This window comes from Caloenas nicobarica, unplaced genomic scaffold (assembly GCF_036013445.1).
Source record: "Caloenas nicobarica isolate bCalNic1 unplaced genomic scaffold, bCalNic1.hap1 Scaffold_387, whole genome shotgun sequence".
Classification (NCBI taxonomy): Eukaryota; Metazoa; Chordata; class Aves; order Columbiformes; family Columbidae; genus Caloenas; species Caloenas nicobarica.
The window spans coordinates 70,600-88,740 of NW_027017376.1; the positions used below are offsets into that span (position 1 = coordinate 70,600).

General features: G+C 66.9%; 1 protein-coding gene across 2 annotated transcripts in view; it reads right to left on the reverse strand.

Moving 5' to 3' along the window:
* The window catches only part of RYR1 (ryanodine receptor 1), a 95,410-nt gene that overhangs the window by 50,592 nt on the left and 26,677 nt on the right, over positions 1-18,141 (reverse strand). For both annotated transcript variants that reach the window (XM_065658018.1, XM_065658017.1), the window contains exons 23-38: positions 16,322-16,698; positions 16,113-16,239; positions 15,199-15,359; positions 14,198-14,363; positions 14,033-14,119; positions 12,856-13,082; positions 10,742-11,585; positions 10,048-10,248; positions 7,346-7,457; positions 7,112-7,258; positions 5,724-5,997; positions 3,991-4,105; positions 3,772-3,904; positions 2,501-2,595; positions 2,288-2,423; positions 469-655 (exon numbers count right to left, since the gene is read on the reverse strand). In XM_065658018.1, the coding sequence (XP_065514090.1) occupies positions 469-655; positions 2,288-2,423; positions 2,501-2,595; positions 3,772-3,904; positions 3,991-4,105; positions 5,724-5,997; positions 7,112-7,258; positions 7,346-7,457; positions 10,048-10,248; positions 10,742-11,585; positions 12,856-13,082; positions 14,033-14,119; positions 14,198-14,363; positions 15,199-15,359; positions 16,113-16,239; positions 16,322-16,698 (3,389 nt within the window). The remainder of the gene's footprint in view (positions 1-468; positions 656-2,287; positions 2,424-2,500; positions 2,596-3,771; positions 3,905-3,990; positions 4,106-5,723; positions 5,998-7,111; positions 7,259-7,345; positions 7,458-10,047; positions 10,249-10,741; positions 11,586-12,855; positions 13,083-14,032; positions 14,120-14,197; positions 14,364-15,198; positions 15,360-16,112; positions 16,240-16,321; positions 16,699-18,141) is intronic.

Sequence of the window (18,141 nt, forward strand, 5' to 3'; positions counted from 1 at the left end):
GGTTCTCAGTGGGGTTGGGGGGATCTCAATGGGGTTGGGATCTCGATGGGGTTGGGGGGTTCTCAGTGGGGTTGGGGGGTCTGGATGGGTTTGGGGGGATCTCAATGGAGTTGGGGGGTCAGGATTGGGTTGGGGAGATCTCAGTGGTGTGGGGGGGATCTCAGTGGGGTTGGGGGGTTCTCAGTGGGGTTGGGGGGATCTCGATGGGGTTGGGGGGTTCTCAGTGGGGTTGGGGGGAGCTCAATGGGGTTGGGGGGATCTCAGTGGGGTTGGGGGGTTCTCAGTGGGGTTGGGGGGTCTCAATGGGCTTGGGGGGAGCTCAATGGAGTTGGGGGTTCTGGATGGGTTTGGGGGGATCTCAATGGAGTTGGGGGGTCAGGATTGGGTTGGGGGGTTCTCAGTGGGGTTGGGGGGATCTCAATGGCCCCAGCCCCGGGTCCCGCCCCTCCCGAAGCCCCGCCCACTCACGGCTCCCGCCGCCGCTCCCGCCGCCCGCTGGGTCCGTCCCGCGCCGGGTCCTGCGCGATGGCGATGGCGTCCTGGATGGCGGCCAAGAGCCCCGAGCCGCCCTCGCCCCGCAGCGCCGGCCCGAAGCACTCGGGCCGCCGGATCAGCAGCCGCACCACCACGTTGGCGTTCTCCTCCACGCTCTCCCCTGCGGGGGACGCGGGGACATCGGGGGACGCCGGGACACCGAGTGCCGGGGGGGACATGGAGGTGATGGGGACATTGGGGGACGCCAGGACACCGAGTGCCAGGGGGGACATGGAGGTGATGGGGACTTCGGGGGACACCAGGACACCAAGTGCCAGGGGGGACATGGGGGTGACGGGGACATCAGAGGACACTGGGACACCGCGTGCCAGGGGGGACAGGGGGGTGACAGGGACATCAGGTGACACTGAGTGCCAAGGGGGGCATGGGGGTGATGGGGACATCGGGGGACTCCGGGACACCGAGTGCCAGGGGGGACATGGGGATATGGGGATGATGGGGACATCAGGGGATGCCGGACACCGAGTGCCGAGGGGACATGGAGGTGATGGGGACATCGGAGGACACTGGGACACCAAGTGCCAGGGGGGACATGGGGGTGATGGGGACATCGGGGGACACTGGGACACCGAGTGCCAGGGGGGACATGGGGGTGATGGGGACATCGGGGGACACTGGGACACCGAGTGCCAGGGGGGACATGGGGGTGACAGGGACATCGGGAGACACTGAGTGCCAAGGGGGGCATGGGGGTGATGGGCACATCAGGGGACACTGGGACACCAAGTGCCAGGGGGGCCATGGAGGTGTTGGGGACATCGGGGGACACCAGGACACCAAGTGCCAGGGGCGACATGGGGGTGACAGGGACATCGGGAGACACTGAGTGCCAAGGGGGACATGAAGGTGATGGGGACATTGGGGGACGCCAGGACACCGAGTGCCAGGGGGGACATGGAGGTGATGGGGACATCAGAGGACACTGGGACACCACGTGCCAGGGGGGACAGGGGGGTGATGGGGACATCAGGGGACACTGGGACACCCAGATGCCATGGGGACATAGGGCTGAGGGGACACTGGGACATGGAGGTGACAGGGACCCCCCAGGACACCCCAAGATGCCCCCAGTCCCCTCCAGTGTCACTCCGGGACCCCTCCCATGTCACCCCAGGTTTCTCCCCGTAGTCACCAGGGTGCCAGGATGGGGGTGACAGGGACACCCCAGGGAACGGGAACCCAGCTTGGGGACATGGAGGTGACAGGGACACCCCGAGACCTGCCCAGTGTCACCCCGGGGCCACTCCAGGACCCCTCCCATGTCACCCCAGGTTTGCCCCCAGGGCACCAAGGATGGGGACATGGGGGTGACAGGGACCCCCAGGACACCCCGAGACCACCTGGGCCCCCCCAGTGTCAACCCAAGACCTACCCAGGGTCACTCCAGGACCCCTCCCGTGTCACCCCAGGTTTCCCCCCAGGGCACCAAGGATGGGGACATGGGGGTGACAGGGACCCCCAGGGAACGGGAACCCAGCTTGGGGACATGGAGGTGACAGGGACCCCCAGGACACCCCGAGACCACTGGGGCCCCCCCAGTGTCAACCCAAGACCTACCCAGGGTCACTCCAGGACCCCTCCCGTGTCACCCCAGGTTCCCCCCCAGGGCACCAGGATGGGGGTGCAGGGACCCGCGGGGTGCCAGGATGGGGACACAGGGACCCCAGGATGGGGACACAGGGGACACAGCCCCCGCCCCAGGAGGGGACAGGGGGACGCCCCCGTCGCTCACCGTTGACGAAGACGGCGAAGCGCAAGAAGTCGAGGTAGCGCTCGCCCCCGCAGGGGTTCCAGCCGATGTCGGGGTACCCCTTGGCCAGCAGCATGGGGCAGCTCTGCAGCCCGCAGCTCGCCAGGTACGTCACCACCTGCGGGGACACGGGGACATGTCACCGGGGGGGTCACGGCCCCGGGGACGCGGCCCCGCGGTCCCCACGTCGCCCACCTTCTCCAGGTCCTGCTCCTTCAGCGCCAGCGCCAGCTCGTTGTTGTCGATGACGGACGCGGCCGCCACGTCCAGGGGGGTCGAGCCCCTCATGCCTTTTTGGGGACAGGGCGGGGGGGGGGTGTCAGGGTGACAGAGGGACACATTGGGGGGGTCAGGGTGACAGGGGTGCTGCTTGGGGACACCCAGGGCTGATGCTGTGGTCAGGGTGGGGGGCCTGAGCTGGGATCTGGGGAGCGCGGGGACCCCAGAGTGACAGTTTTGGGGTTCTGGGACCCCAGGTTACCAGTTTTGGGGGTGCAGGGAACCCCAGGGTGACAGTTTTGGGCTTCTGGGGCCCCCAGGGTACCAGTTTTGGGGGTGCAGGGAACCCCAGGGTGACGGTTTAGGGGTGCAGGGACCCCCAGGGTACCAGTTTTGGGGATGCAGGGAACCCCAGGGTGACAGTTTTGGGGTTCTGGGACCCCCAGGGTACCAGTTTCGGGGATGCAGGGAACCCCAGGGTGACAGTTTTGGGGTTCTGGGACCCCCAGGGTACCAGTTTTGGGGGTGCAGGGAACCCCAGGGTGACAGTTTTGGGGTTCTGGGACCCCCAGGGTACCAGATTTGGTGGTGCAGGGAACCCCAGGGTGACAGTTTGGGGGTTCTGGGACCCCCAGGGTACCAGATTTGGGGGTGCAGGGAACCCCAGGGTGATGGTTTAGGGGTGCAGGGACCCCCAGGGCACCAGATTTGGGGGTGCAGGGAACCCCAGGGTGACAGTTTGGGGGTTCTGGGACCCCCAGGGTACCAGTTTTGGGGATGCAGGGAACCCCAGGGTGATGGTTTAGGGGTGCAGGGACCCCCAGGGCACCAGTTTTGGGGTTCTGGGACCCCCAGCGTGCCAGTTTTGGGGATGCAGGGAACCCCAGGGTGATGGTTTAGAGGTGCAGGGACCCCAAGGGTACCAGTTTTGGGGGTGCAGGGACCCCAGGGTGACAATTTAGGGATTCTGGGACCCCCAGGGTACCAGTTTTGGGGGTGCAGGGAACCCCAGGGTGATGGTTTAGGGGTGCAGGGACGCCAAGGGTACCAGTTTTGGGGGTGCAGGGAACCCCAGGGTGATGGTTTAGGGGTGCAGGGACCCCAAGGGTACCAGTTTTGGGGGTGCAGGGACCCCAGACGACTCAAGTCTTCAGGGATGCTGGTGGCAGGGAAGACGGGGGGTGACAGGGAGGGGATAGGGGGGGCAGGGGGTGACATGGGGGGGTGACAGGGAGGTGACACCCCACCCAGGCCGATGCTGCTGTTCTCCAGCAGGTACCCCAGGTGATCGAACATCGCCCGCTGGTTCTGGCGGCTGATGCGGCAGAAATAGCAGAGGAAGCGGCAGCAGTTGGTCACCATCTTGGGGAACCGGATCTCCTGGGCGGGGGGGACACGGGGACGAGGCGGGGGGGTCAGGGGACAGTGGGGACAGTGGGGGGACAGCCGGGGGACAGGGGGCTCACCTTGGACTCGCCGCCCCCCAGCACGCTGACCATCACCTGCATGACGGTCTCGTGCATCCCCAGCGCCCGCATCAGGTTGGGGTGCTGGTAGAAAACCCTGTTGTTCATGATGTTCCTGGGGGGGGGCACACAAAGGGGACACGGGGGGGTCACCGGGGGGCGTCTGGGTGGCCTGAGGGTGAGGAAAGCGGGGTGCTTGGGGGGTTATGGGGTGCTGGGGGGCGGTGAGGGCCTGGGGGGGACGTGGGGCGCTCAGAGGGGACACGGGACGCGTGGGGACACGGGGTGCCTGTTGGGGACACGGGATGCTGGAGGGGGACACGGGGTGACTGGGGGTGCCCACTGGGGACACGGGGTGACCCAGGGCTACGGGATGGGGACACGGGGTGCCCGTTGGGGACACGGGGTGCTGGAGGGGGACACGGGGTGACCCAGGGGTGCCTGGTGGGGACACGGGGTGCTGGAGGGGGACACGGGGTGACTGGGGGTGCCCACTGGGGACACGGGGTGACCCAGGGCTACGGGATGGGGACACGGGGTGCGCTTTGGGGACACGGGGTGCTGGAGGGGGACACGGGGTGACTGGGGGTGCCCACTGGGGACACGGGGTGACCCAGGGCTACGGGATGGGGACACGGTGCCCGTTGGGGACATGGGGTGCCCGCTGGGGACACGTGGTGCCGGATGGGGACACGGGGTGACCCAGGGGTGCCTGTTGGGGACACGGAGTCCCGGATGGGGACACAGGGTGCCTGGGGGTGGCTGGTGGGGACACGGGATGACCCAGGGGTGCCCGTTGGGGACATGGGGTGCTGGAGGGGGACAAGGGGTGCCTGGGGATGCCCACTGGGGACACGGGGTGACCCAGGGCTACGGGATGGGGACACGGGGTGCCCGTTGGGGACACGGGGTGCTGGAGGGGGACATGGGGTGCCTGGGGGTGCCCACTGGGGACACGGGGTGCCTGAGGGTGCCTGTTGGGGACACGAGGTCCCGGATGGGGACACGGGGTGCCTGGGGGTGGCTGGTGGGGACACGGGGTGCCGGATGGGGACATGGGGTGCCTGGGGGTGGCTGGTGGGGACACGGGGTGCCGGATGGGGACACGGGGTGCCTGGGGGTGCCCGTTGGGGACACGGGGTGCCCGCTGGGGACACGGGGTGCCTGGGGGTGGCTGGTGGGGACGCAGGGTGCCGGATAGGGACACGGGGTGCCCGCTGGGGACACAGGGTGCCTGGGGGTGCCAGATGGGGACACGGGGTGCTGGATGGGGACATGGGGTGCCTGGGGGTGGCTGGTGGGGACACAGGGTGCCGGATGGGGACACGGGGTGTCTGGGGGTGCCCGTTGGGGACACGGGGTGCCGGATAGGGACACGGGGTGCCCGCTGGGGACACAGGGTGCCTGGGGGTGCCAGATGGGGACACCAGGTGCTGGATGGGGACACGGGGTGCCTGGGGGTGCCAGATGGGGACACGGGGTGCTGGATGGGGACATGGGGTGCCTGGGGGTGGCTGGTGGGGACACAGGGTGCCGGATGGGGACACGGGGTGTCTGGGGGTGCCCGTTGGGGACATGGGGTGCCCGCTGGGGACACGGGGTGCCTGAGGGTGCCTGTTGGGGACACGAGGTCCCAGATGGGGACACAGGGTGCCTGGGGGTGGCTGGTGGGGACACGGGGTGCCTGGGGGTGCCCATTGGGGACACGGGGTGGCCTGGGCGGCCGCACGCACCCGATGCTCTGTATCATGAGCGTCTCCTCCTCGGGGCCCATCTGCACGATGAGCAGCGAGCGGATCTGGCCCAGGCACTCGAGCAGGGCCACGGTGTCGGGCACGGAGCGCGCGCTGATGGTGTACGCCTTGGGCAGCGCCCGCACCAGTTCTCCCAGTCCATCGTACTGGCGGTGCAGGAGGCTGAACATGGCGCGCACCAGCTCCGGGCTCTGGATGAAGGATTCCTGCGCCCAGTGCACCATAGTCTGCGAGATCAGCTCCTGCAGCGAGCCTGGGCACGGGGACAGGGATGGGGACAGATGGGGTACCCCATGGGGACAGGGATGGGGACAGATGGGGTATCCAGTGGGGACAGGGATGGGGACGGCTAGGGATGGGGACAGGGATGGGGACAACTGGGGTACCCAGTGGGGATGGGGATGGGGAAAACTGGGGTACCCCATGGGGTAAGGGATGGGGACAGATCGGGTACCGAGTGGGGACGGGGATGGGGACAGATGGGGTACCCAGTGGGGACAGGGATGGGGACAACTAGGGTACCCCATGGGGACAGGGGTGGGGAAAACTGGGCTACCCAGTGGGGATGGGGAAAACTGGGGTACCCCATGGGGACACGGATGGGGACAGATCGGGTACCGAGTGGGGATGGGGACACGGACAGATGGGGTACCCAGTGGGGACAGGGATGGGGACAGATGGGGTATCCAGTGGGGACAGGGATGGGGACGGCTAGGGATGGGGACAGGGATGGGGACAACTGGGGTACCCAGTGGGGACAGGGATGCGACAGATTGGGTACCCCATGGGGACAGGCATGGGGACAGATGGGGTACCCAGTGGAGATAGGGATGGGGACAACTGGGGTACTCTAAGGGGACAGGGATGGGGAAAACTGGGGTACCCCTGGGGAAAGGGATGGGGACAGATCGGGTACCGAGTGGGGATGGGGACGGGGACAGATGGGGTACCCAGTGGGGACAGGGATGGGGAAAACTGGGGGACCCAGTGGGGATGGGGATGGGGACAACTGGGGTACCCCATGGGGACAGGGGTGGGGACAGATGGGGTACCCAGTGGGGACAGGGACAGCTAGGGTACCCCATGGGGACAGGGGACAGCCCCCCCAGGGACAGGTGGGTGGGGACTTGGGGACAGCCTGAGGCCACCGCCACCTTGGGGACACCTCACTTGCCACCTTGGGGACATCCTGAATACACCCCGGGGGACACTTTGTTCAGCTCCTTGGGGACAGCCTGGGGACACCCCCTGTCCCCCCTCACTGGTGCAGGTGGCTCCTCGCGGCGGGGGGGCCACACACAAGCCCAGCACCTTGGGGACACCCCACCCGGCCCTGTCCCCACCCTGTCCCGTGTCGCCCCCCTCACTGGGTGCAGGTGGCTCCTCGGGGGGGGTCTCCTCGGGCTGGGGGGGGGTCCCGCGCAGCCCCAGCACCTTCTGCACCAGCCCCAGCAGCCGCTGCCGCAGCGACGCCTCTTCCTCCTCCTCCTCCTCCTCGGTCACCAGCTCGATGCCTGGGGGGGGGACACACACGTGGTGGGGGTGGTCAGGGGGTCCGCGAGGGGGTGTCCCCGGCGGGGTGTCTCCGGGGGGCCCCTCACCGCAATGGGCCAGCAGGTCGTTGTGGAAGTCGAGCAGCTCGTCACGAATGTCCTCGGGGACGGGACAGTCCTCCTCGTCCGCGCCCGCCTTGTACTGCAGCAGCATGTTGATCTGGGGACACGGGGGGACACGGGGGGACACAGGGGGACACGGGGGGACACGGGGGGACAGCAGGGTCAGCGGGACCCGGCCCACAGCCAGCACCCCGCTGCTGCCCACCGCACAGGTCCCCGTGTCCCCACATAAGTCCCCGTGTCCCCACACATCTCCGTGTCCCCACACACATCCCCGTGTCCCCACATAGGTCCCCGTGTCCCTGCACAGGTCCCCATGTCCCCACAAATCCCCGTGACCCCACACAGGTCCCCGTGTCCCCACACATCCCCGTGACCCCACACATGTCTCCACGTCCCCACACAGGTCCCCGTGTCCCCACACATCCCCATGTCCCCACACATGTCCCCATGTCCCCACACAGGTCCCTGTGTCCCCACAAATCCCCGTGACCCCACACATCCCCGTGTCCCTGCACAGGTCCCCGTGTCCCTGCACAGGTCCCTGTGTCCCCACACAGGTCCCCATGTCCCCACATAGGTCCCCGTGTCCCTGCACAGGTCCCCATGTCCCCACACAGGTCCCTGTGTCCCCACAAATCCCCGTGACCCCACACATGTCCCCGTGTCCCTGCACAGGTCCCCGTGTCCCCACACAGGTCCCCATGTCCCCACATAGGTCCCCGTGTCCCTGCACAGGTCCCCATGTCCCCACACAGGTCCCCATGTCCCCACACAGGTCCCCGTGTCCCTGCACAGGTCCCCATGTCCCCACACATGTCCTCGTGTCCCCACAAATCCCTGTGACCCCACACAGGTCCCCGTGTCCCCACACAGGTCCCCGTGTCCCCACAAATCCCCGTGACCCCACACAGGTCCCCGTGTCCCCACACAGGTCCCCATGTCCCCACAAATCCCCGTGACCCCACACATGTCTCCACGTCCCCACACAGGTCCCTGTGTCCCCACACATCCCCGTGTCCCCACACACGTCCCCATGTCCCCACACAGGTCCCCGTGTCCCCACACATCCCCATGTCCCCACACATCCCCGTGTCCCCACAAATCCCCGTGACCCCACACATCCCCGTGTCCCCACACAGGTCCCTGTGTCCCCACAAATCCCCGTGACCCCACACATCCCCGTGTCCCTGCACAGGTCCCTGTGTCCCCACACAGGTCCCCGTGTCCCCACACATCCCCGTGTCCCCCCACACATCCCTGTGTCCCCACACAAGTCCTTTTCCACATCCCCACACATGTCCCCATCCACGTCCCCATGTCCCCACGCAGGTCCCTGAGCACATCCCCAGAGATGTCCCCACGGTTGTCCCCACATGTGTCACCACGCGTGTCCCCACACGGGTCCCTGTCCCCCATGCACGTCCTTGTGCAGATGTCCCCACAGACACCCCCATGGCTGTCCCCACGGTGTCCCTGTGCATGTCCCCACGCATGTCCCCATGCACATCCCCACGCGTGTCCCCGTTCCCCGCGTGCATCCCCAGGGGTGTCCCCAGGTCCCCACACATCTCCCCGTGCAAATCCTCATGTACATCCCCACGCGTGTCCCCAGGGGTGTCCCCAGGTCCCCACACATCTCCCCGTGCAAATCCTCATGTACATCCCCACGCGTGTCCCCAGGGGTGTCCCCAGGTCCTGACACATCTCCCCGCGCAAATCCTCATGTACAACTCCATGCGTGTCCCCGTTCCCCGCGTGCGTCCCCAGGGGTGTCCCCAGGTCTCCACACATCTCCCCGTGCAAATCCTCATGTACATCCCCACGCGTGTCCCCGTTCCCCGTGTGCGTCCCCAGGGGTGTCCCCAGGGCTGTCCCCAGGTCCCCACACATCTCCCCGTGCAAGTCCTCATGTACATCCCCACATGCATCCCCAGGGGTGTCCCCAGGTCCCCACACATCTCCCCACGCATGTCCCCATGCACATGCCCACACTTGTCCCCGTTCCCCGTGTGTGTCCCCAGGGCTGTCCCCAGGGGTGTCCCCAGGGCTGTCCCCAGGTCCCCACACATCTCCCCAAGCAAGTCCTCATGTACATCCCCACGCGTGTCCCTGTTCCCCGCGTGCGTCCCCAGGGCTGTCCCCAGGTCCCCACGCATCTCCCCATGCTAATCCTCATGTACATCCCCACGCGTGTCCCCAGCGATGTCCCCAGGGGTGTCCCCAGGTCCCCACACATCTCCCCGTGCAAATCCTCATGTACATCCCCACGCGTGTCCCCAGGGGTGTTCCCAGGTCCTGACACATCTCCCCACGCAAATCCTCATGTACAACTCCATGCGTGTCCCCGTTCCCCGCGTGTGTCCCCAGGGGTGTCCCCATGTCCCCACACATCTCCCCGTGCAAATCCTCATGTACATCCCCACGCGTGTCCCTGTTCCCCGCGTGCGTCCCCAGGGGTGTCCCCAGGTCTCCACACATCTCCCCGTGCAAATCCTCATGTACATCCCCACGCGTGTCCCCGTTCCCCGTGTGCGTCCCCAGGGGTGTCCCCAGGGCTGTCCCCAGGTCCCCACACATCTCCCCACGCAAATCCTCATGCACATCCCCGTGCGCATCCGTGTTTCCCACGCGCATCCCCCGGGGTGTCCCCAGGGGTGTCCCCACGGGCGTCCCCGCGGCGTCACCTGCTCCTGGGGGGGTGAGCGGAACTCGCGGGTGCGCCGGGCGGTCTCGGCGGCCGTCATGGTCATGGCGCGCATGAGTTGGCCGTAGCGGCGGCGCTGGTCGCGCTGCAGCCGCTCCACGTGCCGCTCCGAGAAGGCGACGATGGCCTCGACGCGGTGCTGCAGCTCCCGCTCGCAGAAGTACTGCAGCAGGTTGCACATCTGCGGGGACACGGCGGCGGGGGACAAGGGGACACCGGGGGACACTGTCGGCTGGGGTGGCTTGAGGGGGATTGGGGCGTCCCTGGGGGTGGCAGCTGGGGACAGGGATGGTGGGTGCGGGTAAGGATGGGATGGCCAGAGAGGGGACATGGGGACAGGCACCCTGGGGAGGGGACGGGGTCCCCAGAGAGAGGACACGGGGACAAGGTACCCAGGGAGGTGACACAGGGGCAGGTACTGAAGGGAGGGGACATGGGGACAAGGTACCCAGGGAGGGGACACAGGGACAGGTACTGAAGGGAGGGGACCTGGGGACAGGCACCCCAGAGAGTAGACACGGAGACAGTGTCCAGAGGGAGGGGGTACGGGGTCAGGAAGCCCAGGGAGGGGACATGGGGACTGTCACCCTGGGGAGGGGACCTGGGGACAGGGACCCTGGGGAGGGGACATAGACCATGCTGGGCTGTCACCCACCCCAGGACAGTCCCCTCACCTCCAGTTTGACCGACTCAGGCAGCTTCATCCGCAGCAGCCCCTCCTCCAGCCCTTCCTCCTCCTCCTCCTCCTCCTTCTTCTCCTTCTCCTCCTCCTCCTCCTCCTCCATCTCCCCCGCCTCAATGGCCTTCCTCCTCGCCTCCTCCTCCTCCTCCTCCTCACCCCCCTGGGCCGGGGGGTCCCTGCGGGCGTCCCCAAAGACCCTGGGCTCGATCATCCTCAGGACGCGCCGCACGTCGCCGTCCCCCAGCGCTCCCACCGCCAGCAGCGCCGACACCAGTTTGAGCACCGGCACCAGCTGGAACTCCACGCTGCCGCCCACCGGGTCCCGCGCGTGGGGTCCCCCCCCGGCCACCGCCTCCGCCAGCATCCTGATGGCCCTTGTCCCCAGCGTCCCCAACGGGATGCCGGGGCTGAGCGGCGCCCGCCCGGCGCCGTCCGCCAGGACGAAACAGGGCTCGGCGAAATGGGGCTGGGGTCTCAGGCAAGCGCTCGGCCCCACGCCGGGGGGTCCCGGCGCCCGCCCGCCGCCGGGGAAGAGCGTGATGGCCTTGGTGTCCTCGGTCATGGGGATGATGAACTCGGCGCTCATGGAGGCGCGGGCGCGCTGCGCCGCGTCCAGGTGCATGGCCAGCAGCAGGTCGTAGTAGCCGGCCCGCAGCGGCCCCGGCAGCTCCGGGCTCTCGATGGCGAAGAGCAGCTGCGCCTGGTCCACGTGGCTGCAGAGCGCGTGGGCCACGCGGTTGTTGCCCAGCGCGCACACGGCGCAGTAGAGCTTGAGCGTGTGCCACTGGAAACGGAGCAGGTCCTGCCGCTCCGACAGCTCCATGATGTCGAGGCACCTGCGGGGGGGGACAAGGGGACGATGGGGAGGGGACACGGGAGCAGGGCACCGAGGTGTCCTGAGAATGGGACCCTTGGGGACGCAGGACGAGGGTCTGCTGGAGATGGGACCCTTGGGGACACAGGATGAACATCTCCCAGGGATGGGACATATGGGGACACAGGACCAGGGTCTGCTAGAGATGGGACCCTTGGGGACACAGGATGAACATCTCCCAGGGATGGGACCCTTGGGGACGCAGGACCAGGGTCTGCTGGAGATGGGACCCTTGGGGACACAGGATGAACATCTCCCAGGGATGGGACATATGGGGACACAGGACCAGGGTCTGCTGGAGATGGGACCCTTGGGGACACAGGATGAACATCTCCCAGGGATGGGACCCTTGGGGACACAGGATGAACATCTCCCAGGGATGGGACCCTTGGGGACGCAGGACCAGGGTCTGCTGGAGATGGGACCCTTGGGGACACAGGATGAACATCTCCCAGGGATGGGACATATGGGGACACAGGACCAGGGTCTGCTGGAGATGGGACCTTTGGGGACACAGGATGAACATCTCCCAGGGATGGGACATATGGGGACACAGGACCAGGGTCTGCTGGAGATGGGACCCTTGGGGACACAGGATGAACATCTCCCAGGGATGGGACCCTTGGGGACACAGGATGAACATCTCCCAGGGATGGGACCCTTGGGGACACAGGATGAACATCTCCCAGGGATGGGACCCTTGGGGACGCAGGACCAGGGTCTGCTGGAGATGGGACCCTTGGGGACACAGGATGAACACCTCCCAGGGATGGGACCCTTGGGGACGCAGGACCAGGGTCTGCTGGAGATGGGACCCTTGGGGACACAGGATGAACATCTCCCAGGGATGGGACCCTTGGGGACATGGGACCGGGGGCTGATGGGGAGGGGACACCAAGGTCTGCTGGGGATGTGACATCAAGTTTTCTTGGGGATGGGACCCCTGGGGACACGGGACCAGGGTCTGCTAGAGATGGGAGTCTTGGACAGGAGGAAGATCTGCCAGGGATGGGACCCATGGGGACACGGGGCTGAAGGCTGATAGGGATGGGACATCAAGGTCTCCTGGGGATGCAATCCTTGGGGACATAGAACCAGGGGCTCCTGGGGATGGGACACCCAGCCCTCCTGGGGATGTGGGACCAGGGTCTGCAGGGGATGGGACCCCTGGGGACACCACACCCGAGTGTCCCCAAGGGACGTGGCCTGTGGGGGGCGGCCGGGGGTCCCACCTGTTCTCCTCGGGGATGTGCAGGGCCATCATGACGAGGGGCTGAGTGCACTCGACCCCCCAGCCCTGGCGCTCGCCCAGCCGGGTGGTCTCCACGGCCAGGAACTCGTTGGGCATGCGGCTCCAGGTCACGGGCATCAGCACCTGGATGGCCAAGCGCGGCGGGCACTGCGGCTCCGGGTTCTTCCGCTCGCTGCTGAACATGGCGGCCGAGATGGGCATGATGTTCTGGGGGGACACTGGGGGTGAGACGGGGGGGACACAGGTGGCCGGGACACCTGCTGCCCCCTAGAAACCCTCAGGTTCTCCTTGGTCAACCCTATTGACCCGAGGGACTCTCTGTAGACCCCACCACCTCCAGGAGCCTGAGTTCTCCTTGGTCAACCCTGTTGACCCTGAGACCCCCACACAGACCCCCAATCACCCCCAGGGCTCCAGGTTCTCCTTGGTCCATCCTGTTGACCCCAAAACCCCCACATAGACCCTCAACCACCCCCAGGGCTCCAGGTTCTCCTTGGTCCATCCTGTTGACCCCGAGACCCCCACACAGACCCCCAATCACCCCCAGGGCTCCAGGTTCTCCTTGGTCCATCCTGTTGACCCCAAGACCCCCACACAGACCCCCAACCACCCCCAGGGCTCCAGGTTCTCCTTGGTCCATCCTGTTGACCCCAAGACCCCCACACAGACCCCCAACCACCCCCAGGGCTCCAGGTTCTCCTTGGTCCATCCTGTTGACCCCAAGACCCCCACACAGACCCACAACCACCCCCAGGGCTCCAGGTTCTCCTTGGTCCATCCTGTTGACCCCAAGACCCCCACACAGACCCACAACCACCCCCAGGGCTCCAGGTTCTCCTTGGTCCATCCTGTTGACCCCAAGACCCCCACACAGACCCACAAGCATCCCCAGGGCTCCAGGTTCTCCTTGGTCCGTTCTCCAGTCCCCACAACCCTCCACGGACCTTCACCACCTCCCCAGTAGCCCCAGTTCCCCTTGGCCAGTCCAACAGACCCAATGACTTCTACAACCTCCAGAGGTCCAGCACCCCGTTATCCCACCCCATAGACCCCACTGTCTCCCCACAGACCCTGTTTGTCTCCCCATGACCCCACGGTCTCCCCACAGACCCCACCGCTGCCCAGGGGAACCCAGGCGTCCGGGCGGTCCCACCTACCTTGAGCTTGCCCAACTCGAACTGGACGACGTTCTGGCTGGTGGGGAGGGCGAAGACGGCCGGGAAGAGCTTGGTGTTGGGTTCCACCTTCACAGACGAAGACAGTGAGACCCCCGGGATGGGGACAGGACCCCCGAAACCCTCACGACACAGGGGTCACCCCACCTGGAAGAAGGTGTTGATCTCCTTGCCGTTGGCGGTGAAGGTCATGAGCCCGGTGGCCAGGTCCACCAGGCAGCCGATGACCAGGTCGCTGTGGCTGACGCGTGCCTGCTGCCCCGTGCTGGCGAACTCGCCCCCCCACACCATGTAGCAGTTGCTCCGCTTGATGCTGGGGGGGGAGAAATGGGGGGGCTGAGGGGGCGACCTTCCCCATCACCCTCCCGGGGACCCCCAGGTCCTGTCCCCTTCCCCATCATCCCCCCAGAGACCCCAGGGTCCTGTCCCCTTCCCTGTCACCCCCCAGGTCCTGTCCCCTTCCCCATCATCCCCCCAGGGACCCCCAGGTCCTGTCCCCTTCCCTGTCACCCCCCAGGTCCTGTCCCCTTCCCTGTCACCCCCCCAGGGACCCCCAAGTCCTGTCATCCCCCCCGCCCCTTGTTCTGTCCCCCTTCCCCATCCATACTGGTGATCCCAGTTTGAGGATCCCAGTTTGGGGTCCCTGTCCCTCCTGGTGATCCCAGTTTGAGGATCCCAGTTTGTGGGTCCCTGTCCCTCCTGGCAATCCCAGTTTGGGGTCCCTGTCCCTCCTGGTGATCCCAGTTTGGGGTCCTTGTCCCTCCTGGTGATCCCAGTTTGGGGTCCCTGTCCCTCCTGGTGATCCCAGTTTGGGGTCCTTGTCCCTCCTGGTGATCCCAGTTTGGGGTCCCTGTCCCTCCTGGCGATCCCAGTTTGAGGATCCCAGTTTGGGGTCCTTGTCCCTCCTGGTGATCCCAGTTTGAGGATCCCAGTTTGTGGGTCCCTGTCCCTCCTGGCAATCCCAGTTTGGGGTCCCTGTCCCTCCTGGTGATCCCAGTTTGGGGTCCCTGTCCCTCCTGGCGATCCCAGTTTGGGGTCCCTGTCCCTCCTGGCGATCCCAGTTTGAGGATCCCAGTTTGGGGTCCTTGTCCCTCCTGGCGACCCCAGTTTGGGGATCCCAGTTTGGGGTTCCCACCCCCCCTTGGCACCTGTCGTGGACGTTGCCCTTGTCATCGCCCATGGTGACGGTGACGGTGCGCACGCGGGACAGGTCGAAGGCCGGGTCGTGCTGGTGGAAGTCGGGGGTCACCCAGCCCACCCAGACGCTCGAGGGCTCCTGCCCCGCGAAGATCCGCACCGAGTAGTAGTACTGGGGGGGTACAGAAGTTAGGGGGGGACGGGGGGTCCAGGACCGCGGGGATAGGGGTGCAGGGATGGGAACGAGATGGGGGACAGGGGTGGGGATGGGGATACAGGGATAGGGGACAAGGATGGGGACAGGGATACAGGGATAAGGAATGAGATGGGGACAGGATGGGGACAGGGATACAGGGATAGGGGACAAGGATGGGGACAGGGATACAGGGATAGGGAATGAGATGGGGGACAGGATGGGGACAGGGATACAGGGATAGGGGACAAGGATGGGGACGGGGATACAGGGATAGGGGACAAGGATGGGGACAGGGATACAGGGATAGGGGACAAGGATGGGGACGGGGATATAGGGATAGGGAATGAGATGGGGGACAGGATGGGGACAGGGATACAGGGATAGGGGACAGGATGGGGACAGGAATACAGGGATAGGGGACAAGGATGGGGACAGGGATATAGGGATAGGGGACAAGGATGGGGACAGGGATATAGGGATGAGGGACAGCATGAGGACAGGGATAGGGAACAGGGATACAGGGCTAGGGGACAAGGATGGGGACAGGGACACAGGGATGGGGACAGGGATACAAAGACAGGGATGCAGGAATGGGGACAGGGGACCGGATTGGGGACAGAGTTGTGGGTACGGTGACCACAGGGCCCACAGAGGGGGTCGGGGTGCCAAAAGAGGGGCTGGGGACAGGGGGCCGGGGGTTTTGGGGTGGGGGGGCCGCCCCAAACCTACCGTGGTGGTGTTCATGATGACCTCGGGGTCGTCGCGCTCGTCGGGGACAACGTCCTCCTCGAGGCGGGGGACGGTGGGCACGGCGGCGGGGGGCGCGAACGGCGTCTTCCTGGCCTTGAACAGGAACCTGGGGGGCACAGGGCGGGGGGGTCAGGACCCCCACATGGGGTGACACCCCCCCACCCCGCGCGCCAGCCCCCCGCGCTCACCCCCTGCGGGTCTTGCCCTTCTCGGTGGCCGCGTCCTTCTCGTTCTCGGGGGGCGGCTGCTCGCGGGGGGGTGCAGCGGCGGGACCCCCCCCGGGCGCTTTGTCCCCATCGCCGTCGCCCTCGGGGTGCCGGGGTCCCGCCGAGCGCCGCAACCGCTCGAATTCCGAGAGGGGGTCGGGGCCGGCGTCCTCGGGGGGCTCGGGGGGGGCCTGGGGCAGGGGGGTGGCCCCGGGGGTGCAGCGGAACCGCGGGTGGAACTGGACGGGGAGACTGAGGCGCAGGAACAGCAGCTCTGGGGGGGCGGCCGGGGAGCCCGAGGGGCGGTGGCTCAGGCGCAGGCAGGGGGGGGCGTCCACCGTCCCGTCCATGCGCGTGACCTGCGGGGACACCCCCAAAAAGGGAGGTGTGAGGGGGGGGTGCACCCCGGGGACCCCGCGGCCACGGGGTCGCACCAAAGCGGGGATCCCGTTGGGATTGGGGACCCCCCCAGCTCTTGAGCATCCTCCATCCCTGGGGACCACTGAGGAACCTCCAGCATTGAGCATCCCCATCCCTGGGGAACCCCCAGGTCCAGGGACCCCCCAGCATTGATCCTGGGGACAACTCCACATCTGAGGACCCCCCCAGCACTGAGCATCCCCCACCCCTGGAGACCCCCCACATCTGGGGATGCCCCCAAGCACTGAGCGTCCCCCATCCCTGGGGACCCTTGGGGACCCCCCACCACTGAGCGTCCCCCATCCCTGGGGACCCTTGGGGACCCCCCACCACTGAGGATCCCCCATCCCTGGGGACCCCTCTATGTCCAGGGACCCCCCCACATCCAGCGACCCCCCAGCTCTTGAGCATCCCCCAGCCCTGGGGACATTGGGGGACCCCCACCACTGAGCATCCCTGGGGACCCCCCCAGATCCAGGGAGCCCCCCAGCTCTTGAGCATCCCCCAGCCCTGGGGACCCTTGGGGACCCCCCAGCACTGAGCATCCCCCATCCCTGGGGACCCCTCGATGTCCAGGGACTCCCCCACATCCAGCGACCCCCCAGCTCTCGAGCATCCCCCAGCCCTGGGGACCCTTGGGGACCCCCCAGCACTGAGCATCCCCCATCCCTGGGGACCCTTGGGGACCCCTCTATGTCCAGGGACCCCCCCACATCCAGCGACCTCCCCAGCTCTTGAGCATCCCCCAGCCCTGGGGACATTGGGGGACCCCCACCACTGAGTATCCCTGGGGACCCCCCCAGATCCAGGGAGCCCCCCAGCTCTTGAGCATCCCCCAGCCCTGGGGACCCTTGGGGACCCCCCAGCACTGAGCATCCCCCATCCCTGGGGACCCCTCGATGTCCAGGGACTCCCCCACATCCAGCGACCCCCCAGCTCTCGAGCATCCCCCAGCCCTGGGGACCCTTGGGGACCCCCCAGCACTGAGCATCCCCCATCCCTGGGGACCCTTGGGGACCCCTCTATGTCCAGGGACCCCCCCACATCCAGCGACCTCCCCAGCTCTTGAGCATCCCCCAGCCCTGGGGACATTGGGGACCCCCGAGCACTGAGCATCCCCCAGCCCTGGGGACCCTTGGGGACCCCCCAGCACTGAGCATCCCCCATCCCTGGGGACCCCTCTATGTCCAGGGACCCCCCCACATCCAGCGACCCCCCAGCTCTCGAGCATCCCCCAGCCCTGGGGACATTGGGGGACCCTCACCACTGAGCATCCCTGGGGATCCCCCAGATCCAGGGACCCCCTCAGCTCTTGAACATCCCCCAGCCCTGGGGACCCTTGGGGACCCCCCCACATCCAGCGACCCCCCAGCTCTCGAGCA